This window comes from Cynocephalus volans, chromosome 14, assembly GCF_027409185.1.
Source record: "Cynocephalus volans isolate mCynVol1 chromosome 14, mCynVol1.pri, whole genome shotgun sequence".
Taxonomy (NCBI): Eukaryota; Metazoa; Chordata; class Mammalia; order Dermoptera; family Cynocephalidae; genus Cynocephalus; species Cynocephalus volans.
Window position 1 is genome coordinate 93,292,624 of NC_084473.1, and position 19,422 is coordinate 93,312,045.

Consider the following 19,422-nt stretch of genomic DNA (forward strand, 5'->3'; position numbering starts at 1 on the left):
ACATTCCTTGGTGCAAGCGGGAGTCCCTGGGCTCCCAGTTTCTCAAATGCCCATCATTAAAGGAAAGGTGTGCCTCACCACGTGGATAGGACTGAATCTGTTCTCCTTTATGTATAAATGTCTCCATTAAAATATGTGATTCCAAGAGGCATGGTGAAATGGAACTTATATCTCTATTATTGATTACCAGTTTCCTTGTTCTGTGAAGGTGCTCAGCTACATACATCGACTCAGAGGATATTGTCATTTCTGGGCTGATCATTTTAAAAGCACTGAAATCAGAAAGTAATAAGATTTCATTTTCATGATGATTTTTCTTTTCCCACAGGAGCAAGCTCTAACCATGATGATATCATATCCTTGCTTCTGAAGGGAATAAACTTTTAAAAATAAATACATGATTGTTCCAGTTACAGAAATTGGTTTCTTAACACCCCAAGCACAGGATAATTTGTGGATAGAAACTTGGAGGAGGGTTTGGCATAAAAGTTATAATCCAAACAAATAACTTCACTGTAAAAGAGACTTCATTCTTGTGCTCAGAGACAGGTGTTTTACTAAAGTTACTTCTCTGTTTTCTGTTTTTTTGTTTTTGCAGTGAAGATGTCATAACCTTTGAAGAATCTACTGATTGTAGTAGCATTATCCAACAAGAAGGACTAGTGAGTGTTGAATAAAACAGATTTATTATAATAGAACCAGGAATATTCAGTAATTGCTTAATTAGATGCAACTACTTTCCTGTATGGAATATTCTTATTCAGGATAGTGCTTAGCTATTCACCCATCTGACCACGACTGCTGGGCGTTCACCATGTTCCACACATAATGCTGGGACAGACGTGGTCCCTGTCCTCAAGGGGCATACTGTTTAGCTGTACATTCGCTATTTAACTGTGTTTTTTTAGCCATAATTTAAAAACACGTCTAGGTTGTTAGCGATAAATTTGTTTGAAAGTGTCTCTATATTAAGTTATAGCTCTTTGAATTAGGGCACCAGAACTATTAATAGCCTTGGGTTGAATGGCCCCTAAAACTTAATTACCACTGTAACTGTTGAGGGTGGGAAATCCTATTATGGTAATTGAAAGAGGAGGCCTTGAAGACGTGATTAGATTCTAGGACTGTGCTGTAGCGAATAGATTAATAATGGTGGTCAGGGGCATGGTTCTGAGGGGTTTAAAAGAAGAGCACATGATAGGCTGGTCTCTCTCTGCTCTGCCATTTTCTGCCATATGAGACTTTGGGTCACTGTCACCACCACCAAGACTCTCACCAGATATGTTCCCTGCACTGTGGACTTCCAGCCTCCGAAACCGTAAGCAATAAATTTTATTTTCTTTATAAAATACCCAATTCCAGATATTTTGTTACAAGCAATAGAAACAGACTGATACATTAATTGATGACATTATGAGTTGAATTTTAGTTTAGTTGGCTGGAAAAACCTGATAGTACTTTGATACTGTCTTAGCTCGGGCTGCTATAACAAATTACCATAGACTGTGTGGCTTAAACGACAAGCAATTCCAGAGGCTGGAAGTCCAAGATCAGGGTGCCAGCACAGCTGGGTTCTGATGAGGGTTCTCTTCTGGGTTGAAGACTGCCACCTTCTCCCTGTGTCCTCATGTGGTGTAGAGAGAGCAAGCTAGCCTGTTCTGGCCTCTTCTAAGGGCACTAATCCCATTCATGTGGTCTCTAGTCTCATGTCCTAATCACCTCCTAGAGGCCCCACCATCATATCACATTGGGCTTTCAACATATGAATTTGGGGGGACACATATATTTTGTCCATAACAGATACTGTCTTGTTGACAAGTGGCATTGAACAAAAACTTTTTAAAAACTTGTTATGTGACCAGCACTCTTGAGGGCTGAATGGGATGTGAAAGACCAATAAAAAAACAACAAAAACAAAATACCCCCGTACGTGAGTAGAATGTAGTTTTGTAGCTGGGGAGCTAAGACAGACATGAAACAACTGGAATGGTGTTGAATGGACAGTGCTGGCTGTGTGTGGTTTGGGAGCTCCAAAGTGGGGTGCAGGGAGAAAGGCAGTGGTGGGCTTGAGTGATCGGGGAAGGCTTCATGGAGGAGGTGGCCTGTGTTTATTTCCTGCTGCTGCTGTAACAAGTTAGCACAAATTTAATGGCTTAAAACAACACAAATGTGTTATCATACAGTTCTGGAGGTCATAGTCTGACAGTTCTCTCCAGGCTAATATCAAGGTGTTGGCAGGGCTATGTTCTTTCTGGATATTCTAGAAGAGAATCCATTCCTTGCCCCTTCCAGTCTAGAGGCCACCCACATTCCTTGGCTCATGCCCCATTTCTCCATCATCAAAGTCAGCAAAGGCAGGCTGAGTCCTTTGCATGCTGCCGTCTCTCTGGTTCTCTGCAGCTGGGAAAAGTCACCTGCTAATGCGAACATTTGCGATTACATGGGGCCACCCAGATAAGGCAAAGTGACTTCTCCATCTCAGGATCCTTAACCTCGATTGCATCTGCGAAGTTCCTTTTGCCATGTAAGTTTAACAAATTCACAGGTTCTGGGGATTAGGATGTGGACATCTTCAGGGAGCCATTATTCTGTCCGTCACACTGCCCTTGAGCTGGTCCTGGCTGGTGGGGGAGTGTCACTGGGCTCCTCTGTTAGAAGGGCGGCATCCATCCTGATGACGTACCTTGCATTCAGGCTGGGAGGCGAAAACAAAAGCGTGCAGCCGTAGGGACTGGGAGTGAGGATGTTGGGGAGTAGCAGAGTTTGGGTGAGGTAGGTGGAGAGGTCTTGATGGTAGAGAACTTGTCAACGCTGGGCTGAGGAACCTGGATTTGACCCAAGAGACAGTAGGACACCATTGAGGCATCTTCAGAAGGAGAATGACAAGGGTGCATTTGCTTTGAGGGCTGTAATCCTGGGAGCAGAGTCTTCAAGGAGGCAGGAAGGACAGAAGGCATCCAGGAGAATGGATGGAGCAAGTCAGGGAGGCAGATGGTTCCTGGAGGGGCAGGTGATGGCAGGAAGGTGCCCGCATCATCTCCCCAGGGGCTGATATGTAGCACGTGCTCACTAAAGGTTGAATAAATTAATCGTAATAATTCCAATGACTTTCCTTGGGTCTATTGAAAATCCCAAACTGCATTTAATATGCCTGGGAAATCTAAATGGAATTTCTCACTTTTTTTGGTTATTTTGCTGAATCGTTTCTGCAGTACCGGAATCCCTCTGATTTCTCCTGAACGCCTCCTCTTGCAGAAAATCTCTTGCAGATATTCAAACTTTCGTAGCTCTGCACCGTACTTTTACTTTAGATTTCTGATTGTTCTTTTAACATTTTTTTTTTTTTTGAAAGACCAGTTTTTTTCTCAGTTTGTAATGAAAGGATTATGGCTGTGAGTAATTTCTGTGAAGGAAGAGACCTAAGGGAATTGACTTCAGGAACTCATAAATGTGCTTTTTATTATGTTTTGTAATAACACACTTTCACGTTCTCCTTGTAATCATTTCTTGAATATCCCAATAATGCATTGTTAGATGATCTCTGGAACAGGTAAAGCTGCAGCACATTTGCCATATTGAAATGGAGAGATTCTGCAGCCTTGGACAAAGGACAGTCTGCCTAGGGCTGCGCTCCTCAATGTAGCATGCAAATCCTCAGTTGAGAAACTGGTTAAAATTCTAGGTTTCTTCCTTATCTGATTCACTAGGGACCTAAGGATATGGGTCCCAAGCACCGTAAGGGATTCTGAAATGGACGGTTTCAGAACCACACTTGGAGACACACTGGATCGGGAATAATGGCAGAAACGTGCATAGAACGGTGATGCAATGGAGGTCAGAGCATGCTCTGGAGAAAGTGCACGCAGCCTGGGGGGTTGCCGTCCACGAGGCTGGCCCAGAGTTGGGACTGGGCGTTCCTCAGCTCTTCTGTAACAGAAGCACTGGTGGTCAGGCCAGTGAGCCCTACAAAGTAGCCCCATCCTTCTTGATGGCCCGCCTGAGCATCACCTACACCCACATACCAGCGAAGTGCCATCCGCCAGGTGGTTCCCAGTGAAGCCAGCGTTCTGAAGTGTGGTAGAAAGGCCCCTTTGAGCTGTCCCCTTCCTGTGCTGCTGCTCTATGTGTTTATTTAGACAGCTATACCCGTACTTCATTCCAAAAACATTAGCAGGGGGAGTTTTTTTGTGTGTGCGTGTGTGTTTGGGGATAAACTAATTTATTTATTTATTTATTTATTATTTTATTTTATTTTATTTTGTCAATATACAATGTGGTTGATTATTGTGGCCCAGTACCAAAACCTCCCTCCCTCCTACTTCTCCCTGCTCCCTCCCAACAACCTCATATCTGTTCACTTGTCGTATCAATTTCAAGGAATTGTAATTGTTGTTTCTTCTTCCCTTTCTCCCCCACCCCCCAATTTTTTTGTGTATTTATTTATTTATTTTTAGCTCCCACCAATAAGTAAGAACATGTGATATTTCTCTTTCTGTGCCTGACTTGTTTCACTTAATATAATTCTCTCTAGGTCCATCCATGTTGTTGCAAATGGCAATATTTCACTATTTTTTATAGCAGAGTAGTATTCTATTGTGTAGATATACCACATTTTCCGTATCCACTCATCTGATGATGGACATTTGGGCTGGTTCCAACTCTTAGTTATTGTAAATAGTGCTGCAATGAACATTGGGGAACAGGTATACCATCAACTTGATGATTTCCATTCTTCTGGGTATATTCCCAGCAGTGGCATAGCTGGGTCATATGGTAGATCTATCTGCAATTGTTTGAGGAACCTCCATACCATTTTCCATAGAGGCTGCACCATTTTGCAGTCCCTCCAACAATGTATGAGAGTTCCTTTTTCTCCACAACCTCACCAGCATTTATCATTCACAGTCTTTTGGATATGAGCCATCCTAACTGGGATGAGATGGTATCTCAGTGTGGTTTTGATTTGCATTTCCCAAATGCTGAGTGATGTTGAGCATTTTTTCAAGTGTCTGTTGGCCATTCATATATCTTCCTTAGAGAAATGCCTATTTAGCTCTTTTGCCCATTTTTTAATTGGGTTATTTGTTTTTTGTTGTAAAGTTGTTTGAGTTCCTTGTATATTCTGGATATTAATCCTTTGTCAGATGTATATTTTGCAGATATTTTCTCCCACTCTGTTGGTTGTCTTTTAACTCTGTTAATTATTTCTTTTGCTGTGCAGAAGCTTTTTAGTTTGATATAATCCCATTTGTTTATTTTTCCTTTGGTTGCCTGTGCTTTTGGGGTCATATTCATGAAATCTGTGTCCAGTCCTACTTCCTGAAGTGTTTCTCCTATGTTTTCTTTAAGAAGTTTTATTGTTTCAGGGTGTATATTTAATTCTTTAATCCATTTTGAGTTGACTTTAGTGTATGGTGAAAGGGATGGGTCTAGTTTCATTCTCCTGCGTATTGATATCCAGTTCTCCCAGCACCATTTGCTAAAGAGGCAGTCTCTTCCCCAGTGCATAGGCTTGGTGCCTTTGTCAAAGATCAAGTGGCTGTAGGTGTGTGGGTTGATTTCTGGATTCTCTATTCTATTCCATTGATTGGTGTGTCTGTTTTTATGCCAGTACCATACTGTTTTGGTTATTATAGCTTTGTAGTATAGTTTAAAGTCAGGTAGTGTTATGCCTTCAGCTTTATTTTTTTTGCTCAGCATTGCTTTGGCTATGCGTGGTCTTTTGTTATTCCATATAAACGTCTGGATAGTTCTTTCCATTTCTGAGAAAAATGTCATTGGAATTTTGATGGGGATTGTACTGAATTTGTATATCACTTTGGGTAGTATGGACATTTTCACTATGTTGATTCTTCCAATCCAAGAGCATGGGATATCTTTCCATCTTCTTGTATCCTCTCTAATTTCTCTCAGCAGTGGTTTGTAGTTCTCATTATAGAGATTTTTCACATCCTTGGTTAACTCAATTCCTAAGTATTTTATTTTTTTGGTGGATATTATAAATGCGCAGGCTTTCTTGACTTCTCTTTCTGCATGTTCACTATTGGAGAATAGAAATGCTACTGATTTTTGTGTGTTGATTTTGTATGCTGCTACTGTGCTGAAATCATTTATCAATTCTAAGAGTTTTTTTGTAGAGGTTTTAGGCTGTTCGATATATAGGATCATGTCATCTGCAAACAGGGACAGTTTGACTTCATCTTTTCCAATCTGTATGCCCTTTATTTCCTTCTCTTCTCTGATTGTTCTGGCTAGTACTTCCAACACTATGTTGAATAGGAGTGGTGAGAGTGGGCATCCTTGTCTAGTTCCTGTTCTTAAAGGAAAAGCTTTCAGCTTTTCCCCATTCAGGATGATATTGGCAGTGGGTTTATCATATATAGCTTTAATTATGTTGAGATAATTTCCATCTATACCTAACTTATAGAGGGTCTTTGTCATGAATGAATGTTGAATTTTATCAAATGCTTTTTCAGCATCTATAGAGATGATCATATGGTCCTTGTGTTTGAGTTTATTAATATGGTGTATCACATTTATTGATTTGCATATGTTGAACCAACCTTGCATCCCTGGGATGAATCCCACTTGATCGTGATGAATAATTTTACGTATGTGTTGCTGTATTCTGTTTGCTAGTATTTTAGTGAGGATTTTTGCATCTATGTTCGTCAAGGATATCGGCCTGTAGTTTTCTTTTTTGGTTGTATCTTTACCTGGTTTTGGTATCAGGATGATGTTTGCTTCGTAGAATGAGTTTGGGAGATTTGTGTCTGTTTCAATCTTTTGGAATAGTTTGTAAAGAATTGGTGTCTATTCCTCTTTGAATGTTTGGTAAAATTCTGCTGTGAATCCATCTGGTCCTGGGCTTTTCTTTGTTGGGAGCCTTCTGATAACAGCTTCAATCTCCTTTATTTTTATTGGTCTGGGGCAGTTTTAACCCAGTATCTTTGCAATGTTACACGCACAGTATGCATTTTTCCAAGGAGAGGGTCAGTTGCTTTCATAAGATTCGCAGAGGGATTCAAAACCACAAAAGAGTTAAGAAGTGCAGATTTGGGAACACTGAGAATACTGTTAAGCATGACTCTTAAACTCTCCTGATCTTCAGTGTGACCCTGGTTGATAACAAGAGGGCGTCACTAGGGAGAGGGGCCAGCAGTGCTGTTCTCTAGCGTGTGCGGTGAGTGCCGTGTGCTGTGAGTACTGTGTGCAGTGGTGGCCGAGCTCCGCTCCCCTCCCTAAGGGGACACAGGTGTCAGAGGAGCTGCCCTGACCTCACGCATCCCATAGACAGGAACTTACCAAAACCCACAGAAAGGACTCTGAACTCTGTACGTGAGCAGCATAGTAAGGCGATGGCACATAAGCTCGGAGAAGGCTAAGGATGAAATACTGACCTTGGAGCTGCACCATCACAGAGCACACAGAGAGAAGAAAAAGTCACAGTCAAACATGGCTCGCTTTGCAGCTCAATTTCCAATTCACCGGAATGATTTCATCCTACTTTATTGTAAGATTATTCAAAATAAGTCCAGGAAAATCTTGAAAAAATCATTTTAAGTAAAATTGATGTCCTTTATTCGGACCAGGTGCGGTCACACCTCCCCTTGCTCAGAGGGGACAGCAGCAAGGGTGACACAAGGAGTAATGCCCGATTTGCTTTCTGCCATGTTACCTTTTTTCTTCCTCCTTACCGTTCTGTAATCTGTCCTTCTAAAGGCAAGTCCTTGCCCATCACTTTCCTTGTTGGCTGTGGCCCTGAGATATCTGATACAGCTAATCAATTTTACAATACAGGTGTGTGTGGACCCAGGCAGGACATGTTTTATTTTGAGGAGGGACAATTTTATGGACAAGGGTTATAGAAATGTATTTGTGACATTGATAATATTATTCATAGATAATACTTTTGTTGTACATTGCTATATGGCACTTATAAATATGGGACCCCAATAGTGGTATGTTTGGGTAATATATTAAATCATGGCTTCAGTTGAGAGAATAATAGACAGAGGTTAGCATTATTTGGAATGAAATATGGGGGGAAAGTCGCTGGAATCAATCAATAATGTGTCCAGAGTGTGGATGAAAGTTTACATAGAACATTAACCTATAGTGACAATGTGGACTGGCCGGTAAACTCAGAGTGCAGCCTTCTAACCCCAAGGTCATGAGTTTGTATCCCCTTACCAGCCAGCTGCAAAAAAAAAAAAGAGAGAGAGAGGAAGAAAAATATAGTAGCGATGTGATTATTACTTGGTTTATATGCCAGAATATGCATTTTATTTTAAAGAAATAATCTACTGTGTACATGATTTCTTTTTTTAAATTTTTATTTATACATATTTATGGGGTACAGAGTTGACTGTCAGTATTTGTGTACAGTATGTGATGATCAAATCATTAGCATGTTCATCCTTACAAATCATAATTACTTTGTTTAAATGATTTCTAGTGTGAATGTCACTCACTGATAAAGACAGAACCAGGTGAATCCCCTTTGTCTGAATTCAGAAGACATACATCTTGGGAGGAAGAACTGGCAAAGAAGTACTCCTATAAAATGGTGGGTTTGCACTCCTGGGGGCAGAGTAGCTTTTCATGCTGTGTGATACTTAGGGCAGTAAATACCTTCTTACTTTGCCTGTGGTCATGGTTGTGCCACATGGAGTGATACTTGCTTCTTCCCAGGCCCATGAGGACCAACATTCCCTCCAGAGCTAGGTGGTGGCCAGCAAGTTCAGGTCTTCCCCTCACGTAGTATCGAGAGGCTCCATCCGGACTGCTTCCTTCTTATGAGAAGAAGGGAACACATACATGGAAACGGGGGGAATATGGACGGGGGAAAATGGGATTTCAAGAGAAAGGTGTCAAAGGTTGGTGGCCTTTGTAGCAGTGAAACAAACCCTGGAAATATATGACTTACAATATCAAAATTAAAGCCACATGAACTGTAGGCCAATAAGGTATGCATTACTCCATAGAAATAGAAAACATTATGGCCCAGTTGAAGAGCCCGGCTAATCTCATACCAGAGCTACAATAGGAGCAGCCTCTGAGAGCTTCAGAAAGGTCTTTGAGGATCTGTTCATTCCTGAAGTGGCTGCACGCTGAAATAATTTTCCATATCATTCCTAGATGAGCTTTCTTGCTGATGAATACTGCACCTATTGTCAAGACATTTTACAGACTGTGAGGAACCGAGAACTTGAGAGGGTAGGATTTTATCTATAAAATACAAGCATTTATGACTCATTATTAAACATTTTACTTGAGTAGACCCTTTGTGGGATGTCTAGTGGTAATCCATTGCACTGAAGGGCTTATAATACAGCACTTTCGTAGTTGGTGAGTTCTTGAAGATGACACTGGTATTCAATTTAATCATTTGGAAATTCTCCAAGGTGCTTATAAGGATAACTGTTTGCTTTAAATACAAATTCAGCTATTTTTTTTAGATTCTAATTCCAGCTGATTTCTAATAGAGTGTTGGTAATATAATTTGCCCTGGAATTTTCAATAAAGCTAAAGAGCTCTTTTATTGATACTACATGCTAACTGGAAAAGAAGCAGGACTTTGAAGCAGAGTGATCTGACATGGGTATTGTAACAATTGGATTTTATTCTAGAATTGGCTGCAGAAAACCTGAATAAATCTTTTAATTATGTATTCTAAGTTTTATCTTCTATAGTATATAATGAAAACCCAGGGAAACCAATGTACATCCAAGTGAAAGTTTTCCCGATGCTTTAGTATTCTAAGTATGTCAACTTTGAGTAATAATACTCATTTAGCATGAGTGCATTTCTTACCTACTCAGTGTAAAGCATTATAGTAAGGGAGAGACCAAAATGCCTTCCGAATAGCCCCTGCCCTATTAATACAATGTTGTAAGAATCCATCCACGGATATCTGACACACCTGTCCCTCCTTCCTTCACTCACTCATCAAGTATTTACTTAATTTGTACACAGTGATTGGCACCGTTTCTGGGACTGGGAAAGTATTCTCCGTAAGACTGGAGATGCTTAGTCTAGTAATAAAAGGAGCAATATTAGCCAATAAATATGATACAATATGGCAAGTTCTAGAACAGCTGTATGATTCAAATATTCTGGTTTTCAAAGAAGAGTAACAGAGAAGGCTGGGGTGTGCTCCCAGAGGAGGCCATGTTGCTGCTGACTGGTGGGAAAAGCAGAGATTCACCAGATGGAAAGCAAGGCAGGAAAGGGATTCCAGGCAGAATCCATCATGCAGGCAAAGGCAACAGGAGGCTCATAGGCAAGACAAGACACAAAGGTCAAATCTATGATTAATCTTATTATCTCTAAAGGAGAGAAGCCAGAGGGAGGTGGGAAAGCCGGCTGGCACTAGAAAGGGCCTCACAAGCCCCACGAAGAATTCTGGTGATTGAGAAAAGACAGTGGGAGAGCAGTGACACAAGGTTTATCACAGTCAAGGAAGGAAGTGATGAGGGTCAGATCTGGGGCAGGGATGGTGACATGAGAGAGAAAGGGGAACAGAATGGAGAAATGCTTCTGAGGTAGGAGCAGCCGGATTTGGTGACTTTGGACACAGCTAGCAAGGGGGTCAGCAGAGATGGATGGTCTGTGGCTGCTGTCTGCACTAGACCCACTGACCCCAAGGGCCATGCTCTAAAGCTACCGACCTGAGAGTAACAGGATTCATAAGCCCTGTGTTGAATTTTTCTATGAGTCTCTTTGGAGGTCTTCTCCAGAATGAATGCCCCTGATAACAGGATTTCAAGTCAGGGGCTCATCACCATGTAACTCAGGAGTTGGCCCTAACCTCCCTGACGACCTCCATGTGGGAGCAGCTCTTGTGTCAGGAAAGACACAGCAGGGTTGTGTGCCTCAGACTGTCCGAGCCTGTGGAAATCCCAGAAAAGCAAGAGTCTTCATGAGCTGGCAACACAGAGTAGCCACCAGGCTCAAGAATGGAATCTCAAAAGTCAACACGGGGGAGAATAGAAGAAAGGAAGCTGCCGTTTAATTTTGTTCCTCTACAAAGTCACCCACATAAGTCTTCAGAGAACACACCTATGTGGAGTCACACCAGTCCCCTCTGGCTTGACACAGTCCGTAGGTGACTTCTACCTCGATGTCAAGGAGGAGGTCCCTTAGACTAAATACTGTTACACCTCTTTCTGAGCTGAAAAATGATGGGGTGGTCAGTCAGTCAGTCAATGAACATTTATTCTAAACTCGACTGTGTCCTGGGGGCCCAATCCGCATCCTGTTATAATCAGCCGGAGCCCCCTTGTGGGCAGAAACAACTCTCCTCCTAGAAAACGTCCTCAGGAAAATGTGCTCCACATTATCTCATCGTGCTGGCAGCTGCTCTCTGATGGGTTACAGGAAGGAATACTTACATAACCCAGCTTGGAAAAGCTGATAGGCAAGCTTCACATTCATTGAAACAAAATTCATCCCATTATCATCTGGGGATAATTAAGTATATAGGGAGGATTAATCACCCAAAGTACAAAATGAGTTTTTGGTGATATGTTCTATTACTTCCATCAGGTGGAGGACTTGCTTACTTCCTTCTGGAAATCTCTGGAGCAAGACACAGTCATACTTATGTCATTGCCTGACGTGTGCCAGCTCTTTAAGTGCTATGATGTACAGCTGTACAAGGTAGGAGGACGTTTGAGGCTCTGGTTTGTATCCTTTCCAGAAGGTGATTCCAGATGCTGAGGTTAGACCCGGAGACTTCCTCTCTGCAGTCCTCGTGGGCTTCAGGTCCTCCAGGGAGTAAGTAGTGGGGTTGATGGACCAAGAGCCTTTTTTTTTTTTTTTTTTTTTTTTTTTTTGTCTTTTCCGTGACCCGTACTCAGCCAGTGAGTGCACCGGCCATTCCTATATAGGATCCGAACCCGCGGCGGGAGCGTCGCTGCGCTCCCAGCACCGCACTCACCTGAGTGCGCCACGGGCTCGGCCCCCAAGAGCCTTTGATCTCTGCCTAAAACTCAGTTTTTCTTTTTGAATGACCTCGTGTGAGGAAAAAGCCAGTGCATATAGTGACCTGTGGTTCCAGTGCCATTGAACCCTGAACTGAGTTAAATTTCTTTCTCTGGTAATTTCAACCAAAGAAGACATTTGAAAATGAGTAATTGGAATAATCGCTTTGGAATATGCATAACTGTCCAGGGGTTTTGTTTTGTTTGAAACTATCTCTAGAGTGGTCATTGCAAGAATAGATGGTTTCTGGGGTGAACATGCATTCTCCTTCAGTGAGTCACAGACCTTCTCTTTTATGATTTTTAGGAAACAATCTAGTGCTTTTAAGTTTTATTACAAAAGGTGGAAAACTGGAGGCTGGGTTCATTCCTTAAACACGTTTGGTTTGACACATCATGTTTTTAAACATTTGAATCAGTTATTAATATTTCTAAATCATTGAAAAAATATTCAGTGGGGCAGCGAGGCTGCTGCTGCTGAGACCGGGTGGGGCCTTCTCTCTGGGCCCCGCCCTGTCCCTGTGTACCCCCGAGCTTTGCTCCCTCGCAGCCAGAGGCCCTGCACTGGCTGGCAGTCACCATGTCTTGACGCTTTCGTTGTAGGGAATCGAGGACGTTCTCCTTCATGACTTTTTAGAAGATGTTTCTATTCAGTACCTGAAATCTGTCCGGCTATTTAGTAAGAAATTTAAGCTGTGGCTTCTTAATGCTTTGGAGGGTTTTCCAGCCCTGTTACATGTCTCCAAGCTGAAAGGTAGGTGTCAATGAGAGCAATAAATCCTGCAGGAGTAGGTGAAGTAGCTAACTTTCACTCCAGCGCGCCCTTCAGCTTTTCCCCTGGCCTGCTCAGGCTTTCTGACTTTTCCTGGGATGCTGGTGACGAATTCCGGTGCTGATCTGTCCACTCCCATGTTACTTGTTGCCCCTCATGAGTAATGAGGGAGGACCTGTCCGGGCCTCCAGCCAGTCCTGCTCACTGGCTTGAGGCTGACCAGGGCTCTGGCTCCAGCACCTTTTCCACTTCTGTCTGCTCCATGCAGAGAATGTCACTTCCTCCTCAGAAATTCTTCCTGTAGCCTTAATTTCCTCTCACCTCCAGGCCTCACACCTGAGTCACGCGGTTTCCTGTTGACTTTCTCTCTTTCTTTGTTTCTTTTTTTTTTGCCTGCTTCATCTTTTTATTTTTAAAATATAAAAAAATTGTTAGACATCTTTATTGAAATATACTACACATAACACAAGATTCACCCATTTAAAGTGTGCGATTCAGTGGTTTTTAGTATGTTCATAGAGTTGTGTAAGCTTCACAACTAATTCCAGAACATTTCATACCCCCCCCCAAAAAACCCTATCCATTAGCGTCACTCCCCATTTTGCCCCAGCCCACCTCCCCGCCTTTGGCAGCCCCTCATCTGCTTTCTGTCTCTGTAGACTTAGAGCATAGCATTTTGCCCCTGTTGGTACTTTTCCTGCAATTAGAGTACACCATCATCATATGGCGGTGAGGTCTTTTTTTTTTTTTTTTTCCCATCACCTCAAACATTTATCATTTTTTATGTTGGGAACATTCAAAATCCTCTCTTCTAGCTAATAGAAAGTTATACGATAACTTGTTAATTACAGTCACCCTGTAGTGCTATAGATCTTATTCCACCTGTCTGGCTGGAATTTTGTATACGTTGGTCAACCCCTCACTATTCCACACCTCCCCCAGTCCCCACTCCACTCTTCTATCCTATGCCAACAACTTTCCTCCCCGTTGACGTTCTAGAGTGCTTTCCCTTCCGTCTTGCTGCCAGGTTGAAGTCTGATTACTGCTTCTACCAGGCCATGTGTCTGCTCGGGGCCTGCGGGGGCTTCCTACTGCGATCCTGAGCTGCTCTGTGGCTGTCCCAGCACTGCATGAACCTGGCCTCTGGCCCCCTACAACTCCATGGCCCTTTAGACAGTAGCACGCACCTGCTGTGTGGTCATGCCCGACAGTCCCTGGCACCTTGTGACATTTCCCCAGCATTGCCTACAGCTCTCACCAACGTCCCCTCCTCACCCAGCCTGCCCTCCTTGGGCCAGCACGGGGCCATCGCTCCCCACGTGAGCCCCGGTTATTTCCCCACGTTTCTATAAGGCTTGCTCCCCTTGCAGTGGTTTCCTGGGTGGTGCAGGTGGGGGGTCTTGTCTCCTCAAAGTGCCCACAGGAGGGACCACGTCTACTCTTCACTCCCCACCCTGTGAAGGGGGTCTGTGGAGGGGAGCAGACACCTGCTCATTTTCCTGTGGCCACCTGCCTGAGTTGCAGCCCTCCATCTCTCTCTATCACTCTCTTGGCTACTTCAGCAGCTTCCTAGTTGACTGACCTTCCTCCAGCCTCCTCCCTCCAGCCACACTCCCCTCTGCCCAGTCATTCCACTCTCCTTCACTTGCTGAACAGTCATTCGCTGTTTGACCTCTGGCCCCATCCCTGTCTCCATCTCCCCAGGGACCTGCATGACCCACTGGTGCGCCCCAGCAACACAAGACGGGCTGTCCCCAAAAAGCCTTTATTTCCGTCATTCTCTGTGCGTGACTGCCTTCCCCCACCCCACTTCCCTGGCCAACTCCTCCCTACTCGTCAGAGCCCAGATTAAATATCACCTTCTCGGTGAGGCCTCCTCTGATACCTCCTTCCAAACAGACCTCTCCCTTCCCGGGCCCCTCACTTTCTTCTTTGCTCTCATGTTTCGGGAGGAGCACTCACCCTGCAACTGGGATGAGGTCTGCATATCGGGGACCCACCCTCCAGAGGATGAGCCCCTAGAAGGGGGAGGCTGTCCTCCTCTGTCTGTCCATTCGGCAAACTTCCAGTAAGCATTTACTGAGCAAACCCTGCACGCGTGTCCTCCTAGATATCTGCCACATGAGTAAATGATACATCCAAGAGGACAGCAGCCTCCTCTCCCTGTTTTCTCTTTTCTGCCTTCCTTTGATCATTTTCTGAGGATAGCTGTAGAGATGGGAAGGTCAGGGGTACCCAGGCTCCCGGGGCAAAAACCCGAAACTCCTTTGAGCACACGTCTTAGTCTGTTCAGGCTGCTATAACAAAATACCACAGACTGGGTGGCTCATAAACAACAGACATCTGTTTCTCACTTCTGGAGGCTGGAAGTCCAAGGCCAAGGCGCCGGCAGACTCGGTGCCTGGTGAAGGCTGCTTCCTGCTTAGTAGATGGCTCCTTCTTACTCTGTCCTCACGTGGTGGAAAGAGGCGAGGCAGCTCTCTGGGGCCCCTTTTATCGGGGCGCTGATCCCACCTCCTATACCGTCACCTTGGGGATGAGGATCCAACATATGAATTCAGGGAGACACAGACATTGAGACCATAGCACACCCGTGTCAGGTGTTGGGATTACACACGTTTCTGGCCATCGGGGAAGGGCTGGTGGACAGGCAGACGGTGACAGTGCAGCTTAGCTGCCATGCCTCCCCACCACCGCCCATAAGAACCTGGAGTTATAGTATCAGTAATGGCCATGTGTATTGTTCTTAACAGAAGTTACTGTGTTTGTCAAAAGACTGAGAAGAAAGACATACCTTTCCAACATGGCAAAGGTAGGTTTCAGCTAACCCGACAGGAGGGAACCAAGCCGTGTCCTGGAGCAAAAGTGAAAGGTGCAAGCGTCTCCTGAGAGCAGGTGTCGCTCTGTCCCCCTAGAGGGCAGAGGGCAGATGGGCGACCTTGCTGGCCATGGGCTGGGGAGCCCTGGAAAGGCTTGATCCCCTCAGCTCTCCTGGGCAGGAGAGAAAGATGGTCAACATGTAAAAGATACCCAAGGGAGGCCCCATGGAGGTACCGACCTGGAACTGGTGATGTCAGAGGCAAAGGGCATCATAGCAGAGCCTAGGACAGACAGGCAGACATACCCATTCAGTGCTGTGCATGGCCCTGTGGACTCGGGGTGTCCGGGCTGTGTGTCCTCAGCTCCTGGAGTGATTATATAGTTTCGGTGTTAGAGGAGGGTTGAGAAAAAGAAAAGATTAACATAGTGCCGGCATTCAGCACATGGGCCACCCAGGAGCCTGCTCTGAAATCCTGTGGGCAGCAGATCAGGAAGAACTGGGGACTGTCATTCTGCTCCAAATCAGTCTCCCCCTGAGAGGAGCTCAGGTGGGTCTTCCCTTGAACAGTCTCCATCCCTCCAGCACAAGCCATTCCTAGACCCTGAATCTGTCAGGGTTGTTACCCATGTAAGCCCTCAGGGCCCGTGCTTTCCTCCAGCACTTTAATGTTCATGATCAGGTCCGTCTGGCACTGGCCCTGCAGCGAGTCCTTCACCCCATCCGACCCAATGGTACCTTGGGTACTGCAGACACCCCTGCTGTGAACCCAATCTTTACACTTACTATCCCTTGGGAAAGTTTACTCAACACCCCAAGTGCCCTTGGTTTCCTCTTCTGTAAGGTCAAGGTGTTACGATGTGAGGATGACCAAGTACGCATCCTACACGGTCCAAAAGTGTAAGGGATTAGGTTTTCCCCATTTGACAGCTGAGGAAATCAGCTCATGGAGGCTAAATTCATTATCCAAGGCTCCCAACAGAAAAGGACACTGACAGCTTCTGGGCCCCCACAGTCACCCCCTCAGGATCGGTGGCCACGGTGGCCACACTGTCCTCGCAGATTATCAGTCACCCACTGTTTTCCTCTCGAGAGTAATGTAGCTACCGATGGGGCACAGAGAACAGGAAAAAGCAGTGCCCAGACACATCTACCTCAGAGTAGAAGCCTCCTACGTGCTGGTTTCCAGAAAGGGACTTCTAGAATGTGTGAAATTTTAACATTTTAGTTGTCATTTAGGATTCGGTTTTAATGGATAATGCCCAAATCCACATTTCTTTCTCCTCAACAACAAAAGAATCTCAGCAATTTGGAGAGGGGGATTAGGCAAAGATAAGACAAGACTGAATTAAGTATTGTACTTCCCATTGTGTTTAGACTATGAGAATAATGTTGAAAGATAACAGGAGGGTCAACATTTTGAAGTCAGATCTACATGCCATCATCCATCAAAGCACTTGGGACATTTCTAAGAAAGTCCTGACGAGTGAGCCAAGCCACACAGATGAGCTGGAGAACACAGAGATGAAATGTAATCTTCTGTCTGCAGCTTTCTTTGTTGGAATGTTTGATCTATATGTGGGGCTACCATGGCTGTATTAGTCCATTTCTGTTGCTTATAACAGAATACACGGAACTGGGTATTTTATAAAGAAAACAAAATTTATCGCTTATAGTTTCAGAGGCTGGGAAGTCCAAAGTCCAGGGAACAGTTATGGTGAGGGCCTTCTTTGGTGGTGGATTTACAGCAATGCAGGGATCTCCCATGGCAGAAAATGGCAGAGCAGAGAGAGAGAGAGAGAGAGAGACTCTCATGGGCTCTTCTTTTAAAGCCGTCAGAACCACGCCCCTGACCACCATTATCAATCCATTCACCATAGCATGGTCCTATAATCTAATCACCTCTTCAAGGCCCCATCTTTCAATTACCATAATAGGACTTCCCAACCTCTACAGTTACAGTGGGGATATAAACTTTGGGGAACCCAATTCAACCAATCCTCAGCAATGGCCATACTAATTTATGAATTTCTTAATAAAGGTGGATCATTATTTACTCCTTAATGTAAGACTACTATCTGCTCACACATCTCTTCCTGCAGGGGGCGATGAACTCCCCAGGGAACACCCTGTGGCCTTGTGCTTCCCGGACCTACCCAAGTGTGGAATGGGGCATCAGTGCTAATGCATGTTCATAGAGAAAATGATTGAACAGATGAGCATAGTTACTGCCTGACCATTTCCTCCCGGAGTATCTCCTTTGGGAAAACAATTTAATTTCTGCATCTGTTGGTACCGGCACAGATGCAAGTGTCTCTTCGATCATGTCTGAATTGGACTGAGCCCTCTCTGCCTCTGTATTATTTTGAACAATGCAAAGTTTAACAATGGTGCTTTCACCATATTTTATTACTTTACAAACAAGTGATATTAAGCGTATGGATATTCTTGTCATTTGCTATCTGATCGTTGTAAGAAAAAAATCCTCCTTCCATAAGAGCTGGGATTGCTGGCTGATGCACTGTTATATCTCTGGGGGTAGGGGGGATGTGAACATAGTGAAGAAGAAACCCTCGAGACTCAGGGGGAGGACCAAGGAGCTGTTTCAGGAGGGGGCCTGCAGAATGGTTATACCCCCTCCCCAGATTATAGATTATGGACAATTTTTAGGCCTATGTATGAGGGTTACCAGGAAGGTGCTGTGAGTGCCAGGCCCCCCATTTGTGCCCTCTCGAAACACTCCCTGCCAGGATGCCCCAGGAAGATGTAGTAGCTTCTCCCTCTGTGGGCATAACCCCTTTCTGGCACATTCATCTGTGTATAAAGCTAACTGCTAAGTTCCCATGAGCTCCTTCGGGGTGTCAGCTGTGTCTCATGCATCTTGGGCCACCCAGTGTAGTGCTGGCACATAGTGGCACTGCAGTATTTCATAACTAAATGGGTACATGGATTCAGCAATGCATAAAAGCATCACATGTACATGTTCACCTCCTTGTTCTTTGACCTTGAAGTAGGGCTGAACTTGGTAGGGTTGTACTTGTTATTAAAATATTGAAATATATGCATTCTTGTTGGTGAATACCCACTGCCCTACCCCTCCACCATCCTTCCCTTGATTGTGTCCCCTACCCTATTTCCCTGGCTGTCCCAAACCCAAGATCCCCCCTAGGGCACTCCTCTTCCCACCAATCAAGCAACTAAAAGGTTAACATGTAACTCAGCAGGCTTCAGTGCTATGGACAGCAGTTCTGCCTACAAGGAACCCAAAAGTTCCCCCTACCAGAACAGCATCTCCCCCAGAAATCCCAGGTGGCCACTCAAACTCCATTCTTGTCCCAGCCTGGGTTCAGGGAGTCCCAGGAGGGCATGAGGCCCTCCAGGTGCCTGCAAGGCTGCCCGCTGGCCTACCCAGGGCCCCTGTGCTCCTGTTGGCATCCTCATGTGTCCCTCCAAGAGGATGTGGAGTTGAGCACACTGATAACCAAAGCAATACCTGGCAGGCAGTGCTTCCAAAGTCCAGGTGCACCTTGACAAGCCTCAGCTGGGGCCACAGCAACATACTTGGTTCTCTAAACTCTACTTGGTATGCAATGGCACTCAGGAAGGTGGGAAGGCCAAAGACTGTTCTTGCTCTGCCAATGCTACCTGTGCAGGTGGAGGACCCAAGACCTGACATCACGCACGCTCACTAGGGATCCACCTAACTGAGCACATAACCCGGGGTGAGGTGCTTACCATCTCTCAGTGGCTTTGATGTCCACCATCATGTAAATGACATTAATAACCTAGCCCTTTTGTGAAGATGGCAAGGACAGGTGAGGTCATGTCTGTATGGTGCAGTGAGC

General features: G+C 44.7%; 1 protein-coding gene across 1 annotated transcript in view; it reads left to right on the forward strand.

The window, feature by feature from the left end:
• RFX8 (regulatory factor X8) overlaps nt 1-19,422 on the forward strand; it is a 56,661-nt gene that overhangs the window by 25,129 nt on the left and 12,110 nt on the right. Inside the window, exons 2-7 of the mRNA XM_063078864.1 lie at nt 8,459-8,569; nt 9,142-9,195; nt 11,551-11,664; nt 12,591-12,741; nt 15,513-15,571; nt 16,955-17,108. Of these exons, the coding sequence (XP_062934934.1) occupies nt 8,459-8,569; nt 9,142-9,195; nt 11,551-11,664; nt 12,591-12,741; nt 15,513-15,571; nt 16,955-17,108 (643 nt within the window). The remainder of the gene's footprint in view (nt 1-8,458; nt 8,570-9,141; nt 9,196-11,550; nt 11,665-12,590; nt 12,742-15,512; nt 15,572-16,954; nt 17,109-19,422) is intronic.